Source organism: Macrosteles quadrilineatus, unplaced genomic scaffold (assembly GCF_028750875.1).
Source record: "Macrosteles quadrilineatus isolate MER2022 unplaced genomic scaffold, UCM_ALF_1.0 Scaffold_2__2_contigs__length_208266976, whole genome shotgun sequence".
Classification (NCBI taxonomy): domain Eukaryota; kingdom Metazoa; phylum Arthropoda; class Insecta; order Hemiptera; family Cicadellidae; genus Macrosteles; species Macrosteles quadrilineatus.
The window spans coordinates 43,370,842-43,395,511 of record NW_026542595.1 but is presented as its reverse complement, the minus strand read 5'-3'; the positions used below and the strand labels follow the sequence as shown (position 1 = coordinate 43,395,511).

Genomic DNA, 24,670 nt, shown 5'->3' with positions numbered 1-24,670 from the left:
ATATGCTGCAATTGGAAATACCGCCAGTTGTGTAGTGCCTAATGTAACTGCCCTACAATTTTTGTTGGCTATAAACTTAAAACATTTAGAAATCTTTTGTTAAGCCCGTGAATTTTACAGATCAATGAATTTCTGTCCGGAATTGGTGTATTCAGTTTCAAAGTGGCTGAACAAAAGTTAAAAGTCCATAATTGTGTGTTTGCATGAAACACCCCACCTTACAATCCAAATCGCAGACACCATCTCCTTCCATCTTTTAAGTGGGAGGTTTTCTCTGATTCACTCCAGTGACCTCGAGCACTTTTTTTTGCCAAAATTTAGATTTTTTTGCGGAATTCTACAGAAAAGGAATTTAAAATTTGACCAAGTGCCTTATTTTGTTTCAAAACACTAGCCTATTTAGAAAATTACATAATTTTGTTACTCTTAAAAGATTTTTTATTTCAAACTTTATATTTCATTCAGGAGCGTTGCTCTACTTTCTGAACTGCCCCCATATTACAAAAGAAGTTTTTTTTAGAAGATTACTTGCAATGTTCATACCTTTAAGAAGTACTTTAGGTTCTCTCATTTTGGTTTCAATGTTTCTGTAAAAATTGTGACGGTTCGGCAGCAGCATTAATACGTCCCAACAATTCACAAACGTATTAATTTATGTGTTTATAAACATACTTCTAGGCTTTTACTATCCTATTGCTAAGGCGTTCAAATATATTCTTACTTCATTACTGTTGGTTAAAACTAGTTCTGACAGTCAGAATTAGTTTTAACTTGATATAAGCTAAGTTATAAATAATGGTTTACTAATGGTAAACATGAATTGCGCACCGTTGTCTCAAGTCTCACTTATAATTTATTTTCTTTAACATTTGATCAATCATTATATTCTAAAGTTGTTGATAATCAATTAGTAATTACAAAGAGCAAGATCTCTTAAAGATATTGTTCTGTCGTAGGTTTTCAAGGAGGCTACGGCCAGGGAGGTTATGGAGGCTACGGTGCGTATTTTTTATATTCATACCTAAACTAATTTGTGATTGTGTGTTAATTTAGATTTAAGTTTTCTCAGAAGGGGACCTAACAGGAATTGGTTTACAATTTTATTTTGCACACCCAATTTTTGTCACCTTCAAAGTAATGCATAACCTTGATATCCGGGGTAATGGACGGGGAGGGAGACCACAGTGGTTTTTTAATCCAACATGACGTAAAAAAGCATAGGCTACTACTGCTACATGCTATTTCAGGGCAGAATAATGATGATGATAAAAAAAACATTAGATTATTCATTAAAAAAAGTATCAAATTGAGGTAAAATAATATAACAATAAGTTAATAAAGATAACAAAACTACACCTTAATCATTTATTTTTTAATAAAATTTTCTGGATAGTAAGATTATGTAACATGATTTTAGAGTAATCTATTGTCCACGGTTAATCCACTGCCCGGTTGGTTCTAGTTCTACGTTCTAAGTTCTACTGTACTTTAATTGCCCACAACAAACTTATCCTTCCATTGTTCCACTGGTATGATTTGACCATAGCCTAGTGTCAATTTTTTAATAGTCCTATTCTCCTTCACAGCAAATTTGATTTTCATGTCCCATAAAAACAGTTTCATGCAGATTTTGTTTTGTTTGTGAGGAGTCTGCCAGCCAGACTTCATTATTAGGTTAGGTAAAATTTGGACCTATAAAGGTAAAAAGTGAGAAATCTTAGTTCCAATCCACTGAACTCCTCCAGGCACCTTACATTGATTACATTGACGGTGTTACTTCTTTCTTGACAATGGAGAAGAGTTTCCTGAACCGGGTTGGTTCAAAATTGACATTTTCTTAAGAACGCTTATGAGGTTTGGTTCGACCTAGAGCAGTATCCCAATCAGTCTGCAGGGCACTATCGTGATTCCATAGCAGATTTCCTCAAAGAAAACAAAAATCTTGCCTATCCGTCACTCTCTTATCTGCCCATGTTTGATAACTGCAATAAGTTATTTTACCACAAATTTCTCACTGTGACACAAAATCTTCACTAACTCAAGGTTTCACTGGACATCTCGTATAACAATGAGTCCCCCCACTTCCCTGCCCCCTCACAAGCACATGATTCACATTACTGGGTCTCCTTCCATACAAAGTATTAATTATTGTAAATGTATTTGGGATAGATGATGTTTAAGAATTTGTTGTTTGCTGGACTTTTGTCAAGTAGCCAGTAGCATGGGGTTCACTGACTGCAATAATCCTAGATATGCATGATGAAATTCTATTAAAAGCCGAGTTTGAATATACTAACACATCTTTTGCCTTGAATATTATCTGAGTAATATCATCTTACATTTTTAGAAAATTATTCTAGGTTTGGAGTGATTAATGCACAGGGTCTAATTACAGTAGTTCCAAAACTAATTATTTGTTGCAATAGTTCTAAATATATTATTTCAGAGGTCCCAAAGGCGTTTCTTTAGCTCCAAATTGATGAGATTTTTTCAGTCTTTTTCTAGAAGTAGGCCTATGCATTTCATTGTGAAGTTCACTTTTGAAAGAGACGGTCCTTGTGCAGTAATAAATGTTTAGAATCTCTGTAGCTCCAATCACAGTCTATAAATGAATGAATTGCTGTTACTTAACAAATGTAGGAATGAATAGGACAATGGTGTCTTTTATATTTTAAGGCATTTAAATACACCCTGTGACTTGCCATCTCCCCTGCCCTGATATTTTATTTTATTCTGTGATATAACGTATCCCCTCTGCATATTCAGTGGAACCTCGGTTAAACCAATTTAAAGGGTCTAAATATATATTTATACTGGGGTATTCTCAAAAACAAGGTTCGTTAAATTAACATTGAATTTGACAGAAATTCGTAATATAGGAGTAAGCTATTGTCGCAGTGCCATATAATAATTCCACGGTTAAAGTTTACAATCTCCTTTATTCACACTAAAAAAATAACAACACGCCAGCCCCCTTTCTCTAGTTTTATTTTTGTATTTTACCTGTTCATGTGATAGGAATCTATTTTTTGCGGGAACTAAAAAGACTAATCTTTCTATACTATTTCCTATCAATGTTGAAAAGGCAAATATTTCTGCCCAGAAAAATATCTGCAATAGGCTATGACAAAAATGAAGATGTTACAACTACATTATACTATTTAAAAACTTGTATTTAATTTCAGTAGTTAATTTAATTACTCAGGGTCCAAAAATGAAAATTTACTACGTTTCTGTTGCTTCAAACTGCTTATGGTTCAAAAGTACAGTATTCACCAGAACTTAATACTTAAAATTGTAATATTGGTTCTAGTGAAGATTACTTTTGGACCTACAGCAGTTTTAAAGGTAGGGGACGCAGCCAATGATTGGTTTTGGACTTGGTAATTAACAAAAAAGTTTATGACATTATGCCCCCCTCAGCTATTTTAAAAGTATTATACTATTTAGTACTAGTTACGGTTTGTAGATGGGGCTTAATCTTGTTGATATAATACATCTACAGTAGAACCTCGATTATTCATGTAATGGAAGGAGAGAGACCACAGATAACTGAAAAGCAATGAAAACCACGGTTAATCCAACAATAAACATACAGTAGACTCCCTCTTATCCGGACACCTTTTAACTGGACTACACTTTGTAGAAGTGACATTTCTTTATCTGGACAATCTTTATCTGCACATCAGTTTGACCGGACTAGATCTACTTTTGCACTTTTTTCAGACATACCTAACACAACCAACCGTACTAATCCAGACCCTTAAAATTGGGAAAAGGTCTATTTCAGCTTTATAAAAGTACTTTATACATATTACAGTACATATTACCTTTGACTATTAATACAACTAGACATTCCATCCCCATGTTAAAGTTGTCACCAGGTTTTTGATCAAATTTGTCTTAGTTGATGTGAGCCACCTAAAGATTGCACTGATATAAATTACTGATTTCTGCCAATTACACGATGATTTGTACCAAGTCAAACTGATGGAATGACTTATTATGAGCTATAGCAATGAACTGTAGTGACCCAGAAACTATGTCAGTAACAAAAAATAATGTACAAAATAGAGTTTTAGACACTATTTGTATTAATAGTCAAATATATTACCATGCTTTAAATAAAGTTGAACCACATGTTTTAAACTCTTATGGACTATAGCTAGCAAATTGCCAACTATTGAAACTCTAGCCATGTGCTGGAGTATATTTTTAGTAATTTTGTTTATTTGGCATTTTTAGGATATTTGTCTTATGTTAGAATGTTGTTTTATCATATAGATTATTCTGCAGGCTATGGTGGAGGTTATGATGGCTACGGAGGTGGCTACGGAGGTTATGGCAACTATGGAGGAGGTTACGGTGGCTATGACTACACTGGCTACGGTGGCTATGGAGGATATGGTGGTAAGTAATTGTGTACACCCATTATGTGCAGTCTTCGTAAAGTGCTAAATCAACTGTAATACATAAATGTATGCGATCATACTGTATCGGCCCATCACTAAATTTGTTAGAACTTAAATTTAGCACCAATTAGTTTCAGTTTAGGTTTTATATTAAACAGAATGCTTAAATTCAACTTTTTGATACTCATTCTTTTCTCAGGTTGTTAACATTGTATTCAAATTGGGGATGGACGGGATTGAATTTTTAGTTTGGGACGGGATTTTTATTTCCTTTCCAATTTTCGGGACAGGACAGGACTTTTTCCTGTACATAAAAGAAAGTCTTGAGTTTGACTTTCGCAGGTGTTAAAGGGAAAGTTGCCAAAACACTAAAGCGTCTTATGGTTTCATCGTCAGATTAAATACCCTGGAAGTCTGCTGAAACGTAAAAATTGTGGTCGCCCGAGGTACCACTAGGGTAAGACTGTGCTTCGAACAAAGGCCTCGACAGTCATTAGACTAGGCAGGTCGTGAAATTGGCTTACCAAAATCTACGGTTCAGAAGGTTTTATGTAAATGCCTGTCATTAAGACCATTCAGATTGCAACTACTCCGAAAGTTATATGAAGGGTAGATTCAATTAGCCTTCCGATGCAAACCAATATAAGGGCCAATTTACAACATTGATTGGTAACTTGTTCTAGGAAATAGGCCTACTTCCCTTGTAATGTACAATAGTGATCTATAATCATTTTGTTGTGTCTTTAGATGGTGGCTACGGAGGGTACGACCAGTCTTACGGTGCAGGGTATGGCGCTCCTGCTCCCAGAGGAGGCAGAGGAAAAGGTAATTTCAATTAATTATTTGCTGGTTACATAGCAGGCTTTATTTCATTACATAGTGAAACCATTGAAACGCTTAAATTCTTGTAGACGATCTTATTTGGAAGATTTTCTTCTAAAAACTGTACGAAGTCTGGTCGCCCGATCCTTTTCTTGCTCCTATCCCTCTGTAGCAACCTCCTGCATGTGTATGTTGTTGGTGTGTTTCCTACTAATACCAGGTTATCTCATTGGGAGGGGGGTTCTTGACAAATGAATCGTGTCACTTCTTGGTGCTGCTGGAGACTCTTGGCGACTGATCCAAAATGTAAGTGACATGAGGATAAATTTAAGAAAGCCAAGTTCTTGGTTGAAACCTGTGTTGCTCAAATTATTCATACTGGTGTGATCGAATCGTGCAAACATATAAGTAAGTGAGAGTTTATAACATGCTTGGTTTAGTGGGAATTTTCACAGATATACCGTTAAGTAAAATAATGGTGCTGGTTTATAAATTTTGTTTTCTAAAATTAAATTGGATGAACTTGATGTTGTGTGGTAGCTTTTCATTTTTTATTAATTTCCGTGAATGTTTTTTTACTGTGTGATTGTTTTTAAAGTATTACTTTTTTACTTTGCTAGTTATTAAGTCAAAAAATGTAGCTTCCCTTACAAGTTATCTGTTTGTATGGGAGTTTCAACTCCTCAACTAGTCGAACGAATGTAAACTTGACTCAAGTGTTTTTGTGCTGAGAGTGATAGTAAGATTCTTGGTTGATAACTTCAAACTACGTTTTCAACTATTTCATTTTCTTTATCAAAATGACAATTCAAACAATAAGAATTGCATTTATAACATGATAATATTTTATTCATTGAGTAATTTTTTCTCCCAAAATGTGTATTATTATACTTATTTTTCTCAGTTACTAGAGGATTGCATCAATACCATCAGTGCCTTACGATCTGTCATACTTGTGTTTTTATCGAGTTGTTGGTAAATCATATCTTCTATAAAAGTAAAATTCTGATTTTACCATCAAAGGTATACCATTATTAATATGTTTATAAGTATTTTGAATTATTTATTAATTTAATCAATCAAATTTTTTTGATTGAAACACTATAAACATGAACTTGTTTTAACTTAATGCAGTAAATCATTAATTTACTTAACCTAAAAAAGAAACTGCCATTTTTTGCGTTGGAGGAGTATTAATATTTTAGCACAACTGTAATTTGGGTTATAGTTGTTACTGCTTCTTGGCATAATTGATCTTCCCCATTATTTTCCTTTTTTTGGGAATTTTTAAGCAGGAAACCCACTATTATGCTCTCCAATACGTTCCATTCAGTCTCCGACCGAGTCCAACTCCTTCTGCACTTTTTAAGGCAATAACACATTGGTCCGTCGGGCTCTAGGTCATTAGCAAAACGAGAAATTGATTTTTCAGGCTTTTTTGTTAATTTTGGCTGCCCGAGTAGTAAAAGTCATTATTTATCCATCCGGTTCGCATAATCTTTTTTCATAATAGCTGGTCCACAATTTATGTACTAATGGGACACTTCCAAACTGTTTCCATCAAAAGTTTGTCTACACTAATGTCACACACGAAGCAAGACAGTTACTAATCTAGGCCTGGTGCACGAAGACTGGAGAGAAAAATCAGATTCGATGTCTGACAACAATGCCCCAGAGAGTAAGGTGTCGGATCGGAACTAATCTTTGCAGAGAGCTTCGGGAGTAGTGCCTTTTAAAGTAATTTTGTCGGGGACTTGACGGATCGGATCAGAGAGCGTCGGACTAGTGGGCTACCTGCTTTATATAATTATTTAAAGACTGGGATGGAATATTTTTATTGTAAAAAAAAGTATGTTGCATTTGAAATTTATTTTTGATCATACCTCATGTTAAAGTGTTTACCACCCTGTATATTAACATCTACAAGGTGACTGTATATAGTACACAGATATCATAACTTTCATGAGCATGTAATATAGGGTGTCATAAAAACTGTACATTAAAAAAGAACTTGAATACTTGTGGCTCACCACCTTGTATATTAACATCTACAAGGTGACTGTGTATGTAGTACAACAAAATATTACAACTTAATTAACATGTAATATAGGGTGTCACAAAACTGTAGGCTACATTAAAAAACCTTTGAAATACTTGTGGCTACAATCAAAATTCACTGTTTTTTGTTTGATGTTTTCATTTTTTTAGGCATAACGTTAAAAAAGATTGGTTTTTACACTTGACAAAGGGTTAGTGAATATAGCTACGGTGTTAGTCCCTTGATGCTATTGCAATGCTTTTATTTAGTACGACTAAAGGTTGTGAACAGAAAGCGGGTGTAAAGTATGTAGGCATTTTTATGATTATAAATTGTGGTTAAGATTGGTTTCCGCAAATCAAGATTTAACTTTTTCTTTTATTGTTAGTATATAACTAAAAGGGTCATAGTAAAAGGACATTTTTGAAGAAGTGATTGTAAAATACATTTGTAATCTTGTAACGAAATTCTGAAATTACTACATTAGACTCCCTCTTTTGGGGACGCGATTTAACCAAACTGGATTCGCAGGAAGTGGGCAGTACAGAAACTACTTAGAGGTACTGAAACGACTCTTGGGAAAGATTTGGGAATAATAAACGTTGGCTTATGCATTAGACATTGCTATTATAACGTCGGTTCAACCAAGAAAACCGTTAAATGGACTAGCCTCGGTCCCAAGGAGATTGAATAAGAGGGAGTCGGATGTATACGCATTTACGAGTGTAGAGCTATGAGAATGTTCAGTCCAATCTAGTTACTCTTATCGCCAGGTCTAGATCTCTGCTGATTTTAGACAATTCCTGAACGTTCACTCATTGTTCATCTTGGACTTCATTTACTTAATAGGCCTATTATTTCATAAATTCGGGTGTGTAAATTTGTATCTTTTAACTAAGCACACTTACAAATCCTTGATAATAGCTCTTTAAAGTTAAGTCTTTTTGTGCCAGGCATAGTTAGTCACAACCTCTTATTTATTTGTTAACATTAACAAACTCCTACTTTTAATAAACAGCATGGGTACAAAGTTAGATGTACAGTTTTTTATGAACACCCTGTATAGGACAATGAGTGAAGTGCCAATTGTTTCAGCAGCAGGGTACGGTGGCGGAAAGCAGCGGGGAGGCGGTAGGGGGCAGCGTCACACGCCCTACTAGACAACACTCTCTCTCTCTACCCTCATTTGTCATTTTTTTATGTCTGGTGAGTAGTTAATCCGCCTTTAACTCTTTCCTTCTGTGTTTACCCCTTGCCTTTTGTGACACTTCCAATTATTCAAAATTTCTTTAAGTTGTTCAAAAATAATAAAATATGGTTTCACTTTTGGCTATGTAAATCAAGTTAATTATCTAGGCTTGTATTATGCATGTTGGTTTTATGATTGCTCTAACACAGGTGGGGGTGTGGGATGACATAATTCACTCTTAAGTAATGTGGCCACATTAAAATTATGTAGTAGTATAAGAGGACTGTTTCATTGTGAGGCCATCTTATATTAATTATTTATCTGTTCACAATATTATTCATTCACATCAATAAATTGATTTATTTGGCACTCAAAATGTGTCTAGCAATAAAAGCTTAAAACCTAGACATGATAGTCTTTCAATCACTTTACTTACTCTTCAATTCTATAGGTAATAGGAGAGCTTCCGTGACTCTTCTATGCTAAATATTTAACTGTTATGTTCTTTCATGTTATCAAGCCTCAAGCCTACTGAAGTCCAAGTTGTCACAGGAAAACTTGCTAGTTTCATAAGAAACAAATAATTCTTTTATGTAGGTTTTAAGGAAAACAATACCTAGTATTCATTTATCCTTGTTTAACTAAAGACTGTAATTATTTTCTACATACCAAATTAGCAGTCACTCTAATTCAGTGTCGAAATAATACCAACAGCCATCTGTCATTATGTGAGTTTATGAATATAGAAATAGTTTCTCATAAGCCTAGTGGTTCTGTTATTTTCCTAAAAAGAAGACTTCTCTCACGCTAGCCAGTAATAATAATCAGATAAATAGTGGACATAGCAAACAACATTACATTGTTGATAAATGTGTCACATGAACACTTGACATTTTTTTTATTCAATGAAAATATAAAGCATCGTAGCGGCGTAAAAATATTCTATTAATATTCTATTAAAAACAAGCCACACTTGGACCCCTTTGCTATTTGTACCTAGGTTGTTGTCAACTTTTCTTATCTCCAATATTTCATATATTATTTATGTTGTTTCAGATAAGAGTACGTGTTGATTATTTCGCCCAAAGCCACATCGAATCATTCCAATCAAGTTCAGTGATGTGGTTGCAAGACAATTGCAAAATGACTGCACTCGGGAGTGCTTTGTGATTATATTTGTGTATTTATATATTTTCATGTACAATTTAACATACTTGTTTGTATTTTTAGTTGATAGATTTCGTGGATATTTTCTTTTTGGAAATATTACTGGTGACGTAATAAATCTTTTTCTAGGATTTTATTATACAGTGATGTTTTAGTATGTAGGAAGTCCCGTACCCATCGACGTCCATGTGAAATGTGTGCAGAACCTGCTGCTCTAACATTAAAAGCCATTTTCAATAAATCTTTTATTTTTTTCCTTGTTAAGCACCTTAATAAGTCAAATGGGTATTTGAATTGTCATGGACAATCTTGGCCTGCTGTAAGTGATAACAATGAAAAAAATTATGCTATTTTATAACTTGCTATGTTACTAACTGTATTGTATTTTTTTAATATTTTGTTGTTATTATTAGTTTTTTTAGAGGTTTAATGTAAGAAAAGACCATGAGGTCCTAAGTTTGCCTCAATAAAGAAAAAGATTTTCATTTCATTTCAAGTGACATTGTGAACAGTGGCTCCAGCAGAGCTTGTTGAAAAGTCATCCTTGACCAAAACAAATCTTGATTTAATAAAAGTAAACGTAAGGACAAAACAGTATAAGGCCTAGGTGTTTGGAAGGGGGAATAGTCCAAACTGGCATAAGATTACAGGGTGTGTGCCAGTCACGGAAAACTCAAATGATTTTACTAGGGGGTCACTGAAGTTGAAAAGTAATGGATTTTCATTTTAAGATCCTTTAAGTCACAGAAAAACTCTGGCTTAGCTAAATAAAAGTTTCCCAGACCTGTCTTGTTTGCACCCTGCTGCCAGCAATGAGAGACGATGGAATTAACTCGGTAACCTGGTCGGGTGACAGAACTGGCTGACCGTCCCACTATGGAATTGGAATGATCTATTCCACTAAATAGCTATCTTAAAGTAATTGTTCCCACAAATTATATTGTTTTGTAGAAAACTGTATAACGATTAATCAATTTCTGATTTATATCTTAAATCTGTGCTAGTGTTTAGGTATGTTACAGACTGACTTGGATTGAAATAAATAACTATACAAACTATAATTACTAACATAAACATCAACTAAGTTTCATATACTATTTTATTATAGGTCTACAATTCGTCAAATTATTTATGGAAATATTAAAATTGATCAAAATACCTTGGACTAGTACATAAAACATACTACTGAAGTATTAAATACACTAAGGAAAATACACCTTGACTAATTCAAAAGTTTTACTTTATTCAAATTATTTCATTCTTTTTAGAGCGTTTGAAGTCGGTTGTATTTTTTTTACAAAAAACATTATTGTTTATTTACAGTCTCTACTTGAATATCATCTCTACTTGAATACTGCAAGTAGTTAATCTCATTCACTAGGAACAGATGTAGCATTGACTTAAGAAAAGGATTAGATTAATACGAGAGCTCGCCCCGTGGTCAAAAACTTGACCAAAAGTATGTATTGTGCAAACTTCTCTATTTTAACTCCACGATGTAAACAAAACATGCGATTATAATTTCTTCCATAACCTTCTTTTGGAACAACCCACAGGTAAATCGGCCCAGTAATATGGTCAGGCTAATTGTCATAAGTTTTCCAAAAGCTTTTTAATATGTAAGATTCACTAAAGGAATAGTAAACTTTTCAGGCACGTGGGAAACATTTCATTTAACACAACCTGCATATAAATCTGTCCATCTCCAGATCTCACTCATATTAGACTTAAAATTTTACGCCATGTTAAATTATCAATAGATTTTTTTAATTTCTGTTTTTATTACACTTAGTCAAGTAATATCTGAAATCGAAGCAAAATGGACAAGTATAGGGACAATTACCTTTGGGACCAACCGCGTGTAATTCGGTCCAGTAGTATGGCCAGGCTAGCTATCGTAAGCTTTAAAATTTTGTCCCATGTTAAATCTCCGTAAGAAAAGTCTCCATAAGTATTTTTATATAATATGTTCATAGAGGTCGCCCCGTGGTTGAAAACCCATCCAAAAATATGTAATGTACAGTTTTCTCTATTTTCCCCATACACTGTAAATAAAACATGTGATTGGAATATCTTTCATTTGTTTTGATTTTCTGTTTATATTTTGCCGTTATTTCGTCATCACCATGGCAACCAATAAGACCCATGATATTTTTTTAAAGATTTCAAATGCATTTTTCGTGCTTATTTGTGAGCCTTATTCATTTTATAAAGGGATTCTGCACATCTACATGTAAATATCTTTCATTTGGTACAACCACGTATAATTCGATCCAGTGGTATGGTCAGGCTAGCTGTCATAAGTTTTGCAAAAGTTTTTTAGTATATAAGATGCCAGCTCCACTCAATATTGCAAGCAGAAAACTGCGTTGTACACCTAGTATTTGTAGACCTCATTCAAGAAAGGGGTGGTGCCAATCAGTCGTAACAGTACAGGACAGACGTGTACCGGCGTGACGTCACTCTGCTCTTTAGGGAACACCATTACCGTAACGAGACGATATGATTCCATCGGTGTTCGTGGCGTAGGTGATAGCGTCTCGGACCCATGATCTGGAGGACCCCAGTTCGAATCCCGCCAGTGACACAAACTTTTTGTCCAAGGTTTTGCTTAGATTGCGAATACTAACTGTAGATCTTTTGTTGAATTTGAGGCATCTAAAATTTTATTTATGAACAGAACTATTTTTTTAAATTAGTAGACCTTCATTAGATTTTAACTTTAGCTTGTATATTTTTTATATTAGCAAGTTTAGTTGGTTCGGTTAGGTTATGGCAGTTTAATTTTTTATATCTTTTTTATACTAGTATTATCAGCAAGTTTGGTTGGTTAGGTTAGGTTATGACAGTTTAATTTTACAATTAAAAATTTTATAGTTAAAAAGTTTATTTTCAAACTAAAATATTATAAAATAAATTTAAAGATTTTCTTTAATTGACGTGAGGGGCTCTCCCACAATCCCCCACTCTTTCGCAGAAAAGGTTCTCATCAGTTTCTAAAAAGGGGAAAATGAGACGCTAGTAAACTGTGTTGTCGGCCGACTCAAGTTTCCATGTGTGGACTTGGCTTTAAAGCATTTGTTGTAAAAAAGCCAAATCAGTTGAGATGTGATTGCACTGTTGTATTTCGGAATGTTACGTATGTTGTGGGGTTTTTTGTATGTTATGTGTTGTATGTAGCCTATGTTGTTTTTTTTTACAACATTTATTCCTGGTTCAATCGTATTCTCTAATATGAGCAATGTTTGCTTGTATGTATGTATGTATGCTTGAACAAAGTCTCAAAAACGGCTACGACGATTTTCTTCAAATGTTGTAAATAGTTTATTACTGGCCTAAAAACGAGTTTACTGCAGTTAGAACTGCCAACAAAAATCTAATTACGTAGAAAAATGAAACTGAAAGTCACATTTTTTTACATTAGTCTTGCGGGTTGCTAAGTAACCATCTTGGCTGAATTAAATAACAAGGAAAAAGTAAACAAAAGACATGTAAGTTGTCTATCCACAGTATACTAGCAAATTACAAAATACAATACAAAAGGAAAAACATCAGTTGTTACTATTTAGCAAATATTAAACTGAAGATTACTCGATACATTGTAGTCAAGGGTAGCAGTGTGGAGTGTGGGATCTGTTTATGACGATTAGATTACGGTATCTGCAATCCTATAATGAGGAAGTGATGAAGGAAGTAAAGGTGAGCAGTCCGGAGTATGGGAACTGTTTATGACAATTAGATTAAGGTATCTGCAATCCTATACTGCTATGGGAAGGGAGGGAAACAGGTCTGTGATGAAGGAAGTAGTAAAGGCGAGCAGTCTGGAGTGTGGGAACTGTTTGTGACGATTAGATTAAGTTATCTACAACCCTAAAATGCAATGGGAAGGGAGGGAAAAAGGTCCGCGACGTAGGAAGTGGTGAAGAAAGTAGTTAATGCGAGCTGTCCGAAGTGTGGGATCTGTTTACGATAATTAGAGTAAGGTATCTGCAATCCAAAGTTGTTTCTGTGGTTATCTAGAGTGTGGGGGGTTCTCCCTGGAACCTCAATTGAGTTGAGGGTGTCGCCACCTTTTGTGGATAGGTTCACCCGGGTGGGTCCCACTTCTAAACCTGCCTCCTTTTGGGAAACCCTGAGGGCCTGGCAGTGATGTTGGGCTTGATGGGCAAACGAAGTAGGTCGGGTGTTGGGATCAAGCCCGCTAGGGGTATCTGGGGTAGTGATGGGAGAATCGAATACAGAATCGAATAGTATTCGAATACAGCCCGAGTATTCGTAGATTCGAATACTTCAGATTCGTACGAATACTTTTTTGTGAATACTCTTGACCTCAGATTTTGCAGGATTTCTTGCATCTAGAAAGCGAATTCGGGGGATTCAAAAATGTATTCAACACTTTTTCAACTACTGAATTCCCTTTTGAATATCTTACGAATCCGTAGCATTCGTTAGAGTATTTAATGTTTTTACTGCAGCATTTTGTTTTCATCTATTCGTTATAGTTTTACCATTAGCCCTATAATTTACATAAGATTATTATTAATCGTTAACATTTACAATATATTGGAAATTTAAAATATTAGGTTACTACTGGTAGAGGGCAATTGAATAGAATTTATTATAACTACAACCGATTTATATAGTTACATGGCAAAATAACATGCATATCTGATGTAAATTATCCATACAAATGAATAAGACATATTATTTAAGATATTAATTAGTTAATATGATAGAAAATAATACATTAATAAGACTGTAACTGACCACGAAATAATTATAAGTCAAAATAAATGTACCTTTTAAAAATCATATAATTTAAAATTACATAGAATAAATTATATTAATGAATTAATTACTGTAAAACGAAATAACAGTGGCCAAAAGAACGGGAAAAAAGAATTACACACTCATTTTCCATGCTTTGCATACTCAAAGGTGTTCGAATACAAGTATTCGAATACAGGGGAGGCTACGAATTCACGGTATTCGATTCTTTAAAGTATTCGATTCTCCCATCACTAATCTGGGGACCTATCGCCCTGGTTATCCCTGGTTTCCCAGCAATGGGAGGGCCTCGATGGGGTACTGGTGGAAATGGGTGGTTTGGGTTCACCCGTCAGCTTGCTGGCGGTCCCCTTCCTACTGGCTTTGATGGTGGGTTTCGGCCGGTCAGGGATTAGATAGGTCCCGAGAGTTGCTTGCACTGTGATGCGTCCAGGGCATTCCTCTATGGTCCTAGGGCTTCGGCCTTGGTGGAAGCCAATTGGGGTGGACGTGCGAATAAAGTAGCCGGTATCCCTGGTTAGGATTGAGGGGCAACCCTCTTTCCGAAGGGTTGCTTCGGCAGCCGGTAGAGCTTGATGGCCTTAAGCCATCCACCCATGGTGTGCTCAGGGTTGGTTAATAGGCTCTGGCCTACGCCATGGGTCCCAGGTTAAGGGCACCTAGGTACCGGGTAGTCGTCAGGGAGTTTCGGCTCCTTCAACAAATAATAAAAGATAAAGATAAAAATCCTAATATGCTATGGGAAGGGAGGGAAACAGGTCCGTGACGTAGGATGTTGTGAAGGAGGTAGTAAAGGCGAGCAGTCCGGAGTGTGGGGACTGTATATGACGATCAGATTAAGGTATCTGCAATCTTAAAATGCAATGAGAAGGGAGGGAAACAGGCCCGCGACGTAGGAAGTAGTAAAGGCGAGTAGTCCGGAGTGTGGGAACTGTTTATGACGATTAGATTAAGTTATCTGTTCCTCATATGCTATGGGAAGGGAGGAAAACAGGTCCGCGACGTAGGAAGGGGTGAAGGAAGTAGTCAAGGTGAGCTGGCTGGAGTGAGGGAACTGTTAATGACGATTAGATTAAGGTATCTACAATCCTAAGATGCTATGGGGAGGGAGGGAAACAGGTCTGCGACGTAGTTAAGTGGTGAAGGAAATAGTAAAGGCAAGCAGTCCGGAGTGTGGGAACTGTTAATGACAATTAGATTAGGGTATCTGGAATCCTAAAATGCTGTGGGAAGGGAGGGAAACAGGTCCGCGACGAAGGAAGTAGTAAAGGCTAGTAGTGCAGTGTGGGAACTGTCTGTGGTAATTATGTATCTGCAATTCTGAAATGATCTAGGGAAGGAGGGCAAACAGGTTCACGACGTAGGGAGAGGTGAAGGAAGTAGTAAAGACAAGCAGTGTGATGTTTGGGAATGGATTAATTAATGTATCTGCAATACTAAACTGCTTTCAGAGTAAACTAATGATTTTCCCCGAGCAAAGCTCGGTACTCAGGTACTATTACATTATTCACAGAAGTTTTAACAAAATAGAAATAAATAACATAAATTTAATAACAGCAGGTTCACTCAAACTTGAGGCATCCTGTAACATAGTAAATTGGCAGTGGCTATTCGCACGTAGTAAATTTGTATGAAGGTTCAATTTTTTTGGGCTTCGTCCAACAAGAAGTCTTGGGGAAGCCTCTTCGGCACAATCTATTTTTTGTGGTTTCGCCAAGATTGAATGCCAATTGCTCCAGGAACATTGTTTAGAAAATGTGAATTTTTTTTTAAGGTGGATTTTACAATAAAGGTCGAGGCAGACTCTATTCCAATTAAGCTCTTCATTTCTAACGAACCAAGGAGCATTCACTGCTATGAAATAGTTATTTGTGCAACTAGTGAGAAATGTGAGCAATTGACTCACTCGAGAGAAGAGGAATGGTTTCTCGAGTGAGGCAATTGTACTTTGAACTCGAGTTGCACATTATACTTTTCCTACAGTTACCATAAAACAAATAAATTGGTGAAGAAACATAACCTATTTTTACACAGAAGTGAACTTTTAATATAACAATTAACGTGAAGTGACAAATACAACAGTACAACAGCTGACCAGCTGATTTACAGCCAGTGCTGCCAACGTATTTCGCGCGTATACGACGTTGCCTGCATGTTACGCGCTCACTATTTCGTGCCTTCACGTTGCAAATCTGGAGTGAGACAAAGTAATTAGAGTGAGACACTCACTGATGAGCGAATTGGCCACTTTGCTTTCTCAAATCAGTGAGAGAACATGTACATGGTTAGGTAACTGTAGGAAAAGAATTTTATTTTGGATTACTTGAATTTTGAACAATTTATTTTTTGAAATATAGCTAATACCCAGATAGGTGATGCATATGTTGTTAACGGCCGAATTATTGATTTATAGATCAAAACTGCACAAACTGGGCCCCATTTCATAATAAACTACAAGTTACAACTTACAACTTGTAACTTGTAATTTCCATTAGATTTGCATTGGGCGATCAGCTGATTTACTAATAATATTAGTTTGTACTTTATTGTTAAATGGGCCCCTGGTGGGTTCCACGGTAGAAAGTTACCATATATCTGAATTTCATAAATGGGAGTCATACCATTTTGTTGAGAATTTAAAGGGATACAACATACTAAAGGTTTATCAAAATCGTCCGGGCCATTTTTGAGAAAATCAGAGTTTTCCATTATTTTATGGGAAAATGCCCAAATAAAAATTTCAAAAAAATGAAAAAACACCTGGAGATACCATGGAATAGAACCTACACGCCAAATTTAATCAAAATCGGACTACAGGTGTGGTCTGTTGTAGCTCCTGTACACATCCAGACACACACACACACACAGACATCACTTCGAAAACCACTTTATTGGGTCTAGGGGGACCCAAAACGGATATATCCAATCAAAACCCAAACTCGAAAATTTTGACGAAAACAATACTTTCTCCATATAGGCTACTATGGTATAGGGGGAGAAAGTAAAAAGGCAGAGGCTATTCGCACAGTTTGAGTATAGTAATAATGGTAACAAAAAGTGGACTGCATTGCGAGCAATAAAAACATAAATAAATGCCAACGATATAGACTGTGGTGGTAACAATAACAATGATAGACTAAGATGACTGATGAAGGTGTGCATGTGCCTTGTGAGTCGTTACCGGTAGCCTGAGCCTACAGTCTAGACAGACTACAAGAATAATCACTCCAACACCAGCCACCACTACCTTTGGTAGCTGTGCACCAGCAGTAAAGGTATTTAATAAATTATATATTAGTAGTTAACACTACGTGATCGACGCTTCGCCACTAATATTATTTTTTTTTATTTTCCTCGTACTGTTTAACAACTTTGGTTGCTCACGGAAAAGGTTCACATGACTAATCACACGGACCACGGACCAAAAGTCTCCAACCCGTAGCATATAGTCAAGAGTTTCCGTTTCTTCCTGCGCAAAACTGTGCGCAAATTTTAATATTTCACATCTGTTCTTGCATCGTTGCATGTGCTGCTGCTGCTGAGCTGCAACCGCCTAGTTCGTGTTCCTGTCTGACTGTCTGAAATCGCTGTCACCTAACTTAAACTTCTGCAGTGATATTCATCGTTGGAAGTTCTCCGATATTGCTGTTTCCTATTTAAATAAAGCCGATTTTTCATCAGTTAATTAATAATAACCTACATACAACTGTACTGTAAACACTGTTGCTGTAACAAGGTAAGTTAAAAAGGTGTGGGTTTTTGTTGTGAAAGAAAGAATCGGCTTTCGCCTTTGCGGAATTAACGTTGTTTACAATTTAGCTAGACTACTATCTCAAGCTTAGGATTACGGCATAGTCTTTTACACACTGTGTTATTGTTCTTAAATGAATGTGAGGTTTTAATTTTCATGAATCTAAAATAGCTATAAGTTACAGTACATTTTAATTCCTGCCTCTCTTCCTATACTCTAGCCGGGTTTATGTCAAATGACTTGTCTCTCGTGGAAGTAGATTTTTTGTCAGTAAGTGAATTTTGTTGAATGAAAATCTGACTCTTTTTGGTAACCTTATTTTAATTGTTTTAGATGTTTTACTGGTTTCAAATTGTTTTTCCACATCTTCGTTTTTATTTTCAACACGGACTAGCAAGAGCAGCCTCGAGTTATCTATTAGATAATTGTAGGGTTTTAGGCTTCAGTCCTAGCCAGGGTAACCTATATATAAGTAATCTTGGTTAGGCCTATTCTATTTTTGAATCAACCTAGGCTACTGTACTTAGACCTCTAATACATTAATGGCGAATTACTTAACTTACCTACCGTACTGATATAAATTGGTACTTTAAAGCCTTATCAGTTTTGTTATTTTGAGTTGAGTATTTAACTTAAGTCAACTTAGGCATTGGCCTTTATCTTAGCCATTGGCTGGCCGGGTAGGCCTACACTTCCATATCTTTTGGCACAACCGAATGATTAGCCTAAACTTAATATTGATTAGGCCTATTCAATTGTTTAATTCAATATATAGTTTGGTTAAGTAAGTAGTTAGGTTATAGCAGGTTAACCTTACCTAACTTAACTAACAAAACGATATATCGAATAATCGATAGCCTAAGTATATCGATCGATATTCGGTTGTTTGTGCCAACAGATATGGAAGTGTACCCGGCTGGCCTAAGTAATTGTAGTGCTTGAGAGTCCCCTGTTCCCCTGAGAGCTTTTGATGGTTCGAAAGTGAACCCAGCTGTCCTTGATTATGGGGCTTTGAATAAATTGTTTTGGCAAGAGAAAGTAAAATAAGATTCAGAGATCATCGCTCCTAACAACAATCATTGTGCATTCATAGACTATTTATTTACCGTATACATAACTTATCAATGGTAGGATAAATCTGCTATAGCTCATTCAGCTGAATAGCCTATAAGACCGTCCACCTCTTGAGTGTGTCACTGTCTCAAAGAACATAAGTTAATTAAATTGCCAAAATGTTAATTTTAGGCTTAACTTAATAAACCAATAAATTAAGCTTACTGTATAAGTACAGGATTAAACTTAGTCTCAGCCAATTTAACCCATTAGAATAAGTAGCTATGAATATTTCTGCATGGCTACTACTGAGTTGAGCAATTTCGGGTAAAATACAGAGTTTTAGGAAATAAATTATAGGCCTAAAATGTATCATAAAAAGTAGGCCCTACCTCGAAATATATTATACTAGCTGTTACCCGTGAGCTATGCCCAGTTTGACTTTAAAAAGTACTTACTTACTTGCATACTTGAAGGTATCCCACTTGTAGCATTTCAGCCGTGGTCTTCATTTTGGTTTAAATAGATTGGTAGGCCTACATAATGTCTTCATTACTCAGTAATTCATCAATAAAGTTATAGGTCTTTTCCATTAAATAAGTCTATTAAATAAGTACTTTAGGTTAACATAGGAAACTCCAGAGCTACTGGTTGGGAGCCCGAAAGTCAGATCAGAATAAAAACTACATAGTTTTCCTATTCAATGCCTAAAGAATCAGTGTACCAAATTTCAGTCTTCTAGGTAGATGGGAAGTAGGAGAATTAAGTGATGAGTGAGTGAGTGAGTCAGTCAGTGAGTCATCAGTGAGGACTTTGCAGTTTATAGGTACACATTTATATGAAAGTGCATTAAACTAGCTACAATAGTGTTAACTCTTTCGCTGCCAGCATTTTTTAATTCGTAAGTTATACTCGAGAAAATGAAATAAAATGGCTATGGGCCTAATTTTTTTGTGCAAATATTTTGATAAGTTAAACCTTTTTTTCTAGAAATTTAATAAAATTGCCTTTATAAAAATATAATATTTATAAAGGTTTGGATGGATTTTTTTAATGTTACCAAATGTAAGTAAAAAAATTAAAAATAAATAGCCTAAATAAAAAATTTGAGTAAAACCAAGATAACTAGGCCTATATGAAAAATACTAGTACTATAAATTTTATAAAACCACAACTATATTTACACACTCCTACACTTCTTCCCTTATGGCCTAATAGTCAGATGTAGTGTGATCGGCCTCAAAGGTTTTCTAAGTGTACAGCCACATCAGCATTTCTTTCAGAGCCACCTTACTTTCAATAATTTGTCATGTTTTACTTTACAATTTCTAGAAGGAAATGGTTTTTGGCAGTTTTTGGGTTTTGTATAAGAAAGTGGGTCCATTGTCTAAACTGCAACCTTATTGGATTGTCTAGCAACGGTCTTCCTGTGCTGGTTTTCTCACGAAGAAAAACATGAGCTAATATTTCGTCGATGATGTTCAACTGGTAGTCTCGGTAGTGCATATCTGCATTGTGGATTTTAAGCCAGAAACAGAAGCTATTAAAAACAGCCAAATAGACCAAGTAGAAAAACAAGCTTTTTATGTGCCTCGATCATCCGTCTCTTTATGGGGATTGGACGCCATTCTCCGATCCTGGACATCAACCCCAAGCATGCCATTGTTGTAACTTAGTCGAGCACACATTTGGGCTTTATAACTACTGGGTTTGACCCCTTCTAGTTACCTCATTTTCTACAGTCATTTCTATCCCTTCGTGGATAGTAGAGAGGATCTGCACCTTTTTATCCTTCACTGCATAGCGAGGATGCCGTCTTTTCTCATGCACATTGATTCTCTGAGCTCAAGCATAGGCTTTTAAAACTCTTCTGGCATATTTATATTTATTCTAGTTTGATTTGCTGTACCAACAATGTGAGCTTTATGCTCTATCAAAATCAGGTGAGTTATATCAGTCCATGATCCAGTGGATCTGCCAACTGAAGGACAACTGCAGAGCTTGCTGGCATGTCGGGTGTTTTGTCTGTTCCAGTATTAATCTTAAACCGCTGTAATAAACACTGGACAATTTACAGAGCTTGTACATTTTTATGCCAAATGTGGTTTGCTTTTTATGGTTGAATTGTATGTACGATAGCCTAGCTCTTAGCTTGACCAAGCTTTCATCAATTCCGACATTCATCTCTATTCTCCAGGCTATGGATGTGCATAAACTTGGTTTTGAGGTACGAGATAACAGGCTGTAATTTCTTGAGCATATATATCCATCGTCTATAAATTTACTGTAAAATGGAGGAATCAAGAAATCTAGTAAAATCTTATGATTCTTCTATAATTCTCCTCTTTGACCAATAGGCTACATCTGTAGGCTATACTTGGTTTCTTTACCTGTCCCATGAGCATATACAAAGCCAAATACAGTAGAGATTCAAAAATCTAAACGTCAAAAATCTGAAACCTCAAAAATCTGAACTGCTCCTGAGGGTTTAAAAATATTGAATTAGCACAGAGAAAACATATGTTTTACAATTACACGGGCCAAACAGTCGGTGCCTGACAGGGAAATGAGTGAACGCGCTGAGCCGGTCTGAGTTTTGTTTGTTTCCAATGTATAAGCTCTACATATTTTTTTCAAGAAACGAATTAGGCCTACAGTTAACCAAAATACCTAAGTACAAAAATCATTATTTTTATTTCATTCACTGTATCCTAGAACTGCATTTTTAATACTCTATGCCTAATTATGTGTCTATTAGGCATTTCTAGGTTATGTTTGAAAATCCGAACAGATCGGTAATCTGAACTACCTACGATTCCAATTGTTTCGGATTTTTGACTCTCTACTGTATGCTCTTTATTTCATGAGTGTTATCAGGTTTCCATGCTTCCTCAAATGTTTTTTTTCTTTCGATTTGGTTCTGATAGTATTTTGGTATCATAATCATTTGTTTCTAGTGCTATCATACACTGTACTCCTCACCTAGAAACTCATTTAGGCATTTTAGTGCCGTAGGGTTGTTTCTGAGTCTACAACTAGAAATAGGGTTTATTCCAGAAATGTTTATATAAAATATATCTTTCACTGTTGTCACACTCCTACTTCCACCTAGGTTTCTTTTGATGATACCCCTAGGCATACCAGCACCTCGGTTTGCCCTGCCCCTACACCTTCCTCTTCCCCTAGGAGCAGAGAGCCTAGGCCTACTATTGTCACCAATCCCCTCCTCTTCTACTACATTCATTGCTTCTTCCTCATAATCGTTGTATACATATCCTAATTGTTCACTTACTGTTACCTGCCGATCATCAAAATCCCCCTGCCCTATCTCTTCATAGTAGCCTACTTTCTTCTTGCCCTGGTAATATATCACCTTCATCATCACATGCATTTACTAATTGTTCACTTACTGTTACCTGTAGATCATCAAAATCTCCCTGCCCTATCTCTTCATATAAGTCCTTTCATCTTACCTTGCTACTAGATCATCATCATCGTTACTTTCTAACGTTAGGGCTTAAATCAATATCAATAAAATCCGACCCCTCATGATTGTCTTGGTCGTTATTGTCCACTAGGCCTATGTCTAACTAATTTCGTCTTCAACCCCCACTTGAGATTTTGTCAAAAATATTAACAAACATTTTGCATTGGCCAAGTCTTAACTAATAAAATTACATTTATTTTTAAACAAGATGAGCTCTAAACATTGCTCAATCAGGTCCTGGGTGAAGAGGATCCTGTCGTTCGCTGCGCTCACTCTCCTTCATGTTTCCCTATAGGGAAGTAGCTATTACCGTAGGTGGCACGGTAAGACATAGGCCCGGGACCGATTTAGTTTTTCATTTTGGTGTCCCCAGAGGTCAAAAACACCATTCGTTCAAATTTTTACATATGTATGTATGTATATACGTCCGTGAACGCGATAACTTGGGTAATTTTTTTCCGATTTTGATGAAATTTGGTTTAAAGGTGTAAGACGGGATAAACTTGAATGAGTTTGCAAACTAGCATGATTGGGCCATGGGAACGGGGTTTTACGGGACCGGGTAAAAAATTGTTTTTCTCACTTTTTACCCTCAAAACACAAAATTTGCCGATTTCTCTCTAGACCTTTTTAAAAACCTTAAAAACCAAATAATTTAGTATAGGCTATCATAGTGTTTTTGTACGGTTATTGGTAACGGAGAATACAAATTGTAAACTTAAAATTCCCATGTTATTCTTATGGAGAATATTGTAAAATGTTTTAGTTTGCTTGTTTATATATATATTCTGATAAAACTTGGCAAATTTATTTATTTAATTCTAAGCTATTAATATTTAAAAAAAATACACTATTAGTCCTTGTAGTAGCAAACCTATGTTGAATAACTCATGTTATTTAAATAGATTTAATTGAAAATCTATTCAGACAAATGGAAATTCGCTTAGTCGGCAGGTTTGCTGCGGTGGAGGTATTAAACATTGGCAAAGGTTTACCATATATATAATACGAGTAAAGTTTAAATACTTGTTACTTCAATCTGGGAATCGGCAAACACAAAAACTTTTATATTTATGGAATAACTAAGTTCTGTGTCAAAAATAAGTTCTAGACCATTAGTGTAACTAGGAAAAATCTATTTTCACCATAATATGAGTACAGTTCAAACTTTTGAAAATTTTACATGGGCCTTATAGGAAAACATTCTGCCATTCTTGTCATTTTGTTTACGTTTTAAGACCTACAATTTTGTCAACTTGAGACAGAGAGAAAGAGACTCGACTTTGCTCCAGTTATGGGTTAGCCTAGCCTGAACAACTGGGTTAGTAGCTTGACTTGGTTGTTTATCCATGTTGAGTTTATAAACACTAATCAATGCCTAATCTAGATTATTAGTGCCTTATTCTGCTCCGTTTTAAAACTAATATCCATAGGCCTAAGCCTTATTTTTATATTAATAACTGGGTACATCATTAGTTAACTCGGTTAGGTTGCTTTTTATAAATTGATAATTTCATGAATCACTAATACCCTATATCTAGGTGTGTTCAGTACATAATGACACTCTCAAAAAGTACTAATCCTAACCCAAATAAAATATGGGTAGCTTTAGGCCTACATAGGATGAGTGTTTATATTACTTCTCGGTGATTTTAGATGTATGCCTTAAGATGGCTATAAGTTTAGTACTAGATATTAAATAAACTCCCGATTAACTTATAGGGCAGCCTAGCCTATCAGTGTCAATAAAATAGTGCAATTAATTCGAGTACAACCAAACTTGGGTTTACAACCATTTTTTATAGCCTACCTAAGTTTCCTTTTTGGTACTCACCAACAAGGATCAACCCGGCAAACGTTTATCCCTTAGTTCATCTAGACCTAGCCTACGTGGCTTAGTTACTCAACTATCTTAGGTATATGTTGTGGCCTTCTCTAAGAGGAGGCTAAGCTCAGGCTCTAT

The 24,670-nt window shown here is 35.7% G+C and overlaps 2 protein-coding genes across 10 annotated transcripts in view; both read left to right on the top strand.

Moving 5' to 3' along the window:
- The window catches only part of LOC128987018 (RNA-binding protein squid), a 31,112-nt gene extending 21,243 nt beyond the window's left edge, over positions 1-9,869 (top strand). Inside the window, exons 7-11 of one of the 6 annotated variants that reach the window (XM_054407662.1) lie at positions 957-998; positions 4,285-4,410; positions 5,160-5,237; positions 8,368-8,478; positions 9,518-9,869. In XM_054407662.1, coding sequence (XP_054263637.1) covers positions 957-998; positions 4,285-4,410; positions 5,160-5,237; positions 8,368-8,432 — 311 coding nt within the window. In that variant the 3' untranslated portion in view covers positions 8,433-8,478; positions 9,518-9,869. The remainder of the gene's footprint in view (positions 1-956; positions 999-4,284; positions 4,411-5,159; positions 5,238-8,367; positions 8,479-9,517) is intronic. The other 5 variants (XM_054407664.1, XM_054407663.1, XM_054407667.1 and 2 more) reach the window with 5 other exon arrangements.
- An 8,051-nt stretch (positions 9,870-17,920) lies between these two features.
- Positions 17,921-24,670, top strand: part of LOC128986632 (ras GTPase-activating protein-binding protein 1-like) — a 60,023-nt gene continuing 53,273 nt past the window's right edge. For all 4 annotated transcript variants that reach the window (XM_054407097.1, XM_054407096.1, XM_054407094.1 and 1 more), the window contains exon 1: positions 17,921-18,152. The gene's annotated coding sequence lies outside the window, so the exon portion shown is untranslated. The remainder of the gene's footprint in view (positions 18,153-24,670) is intronic.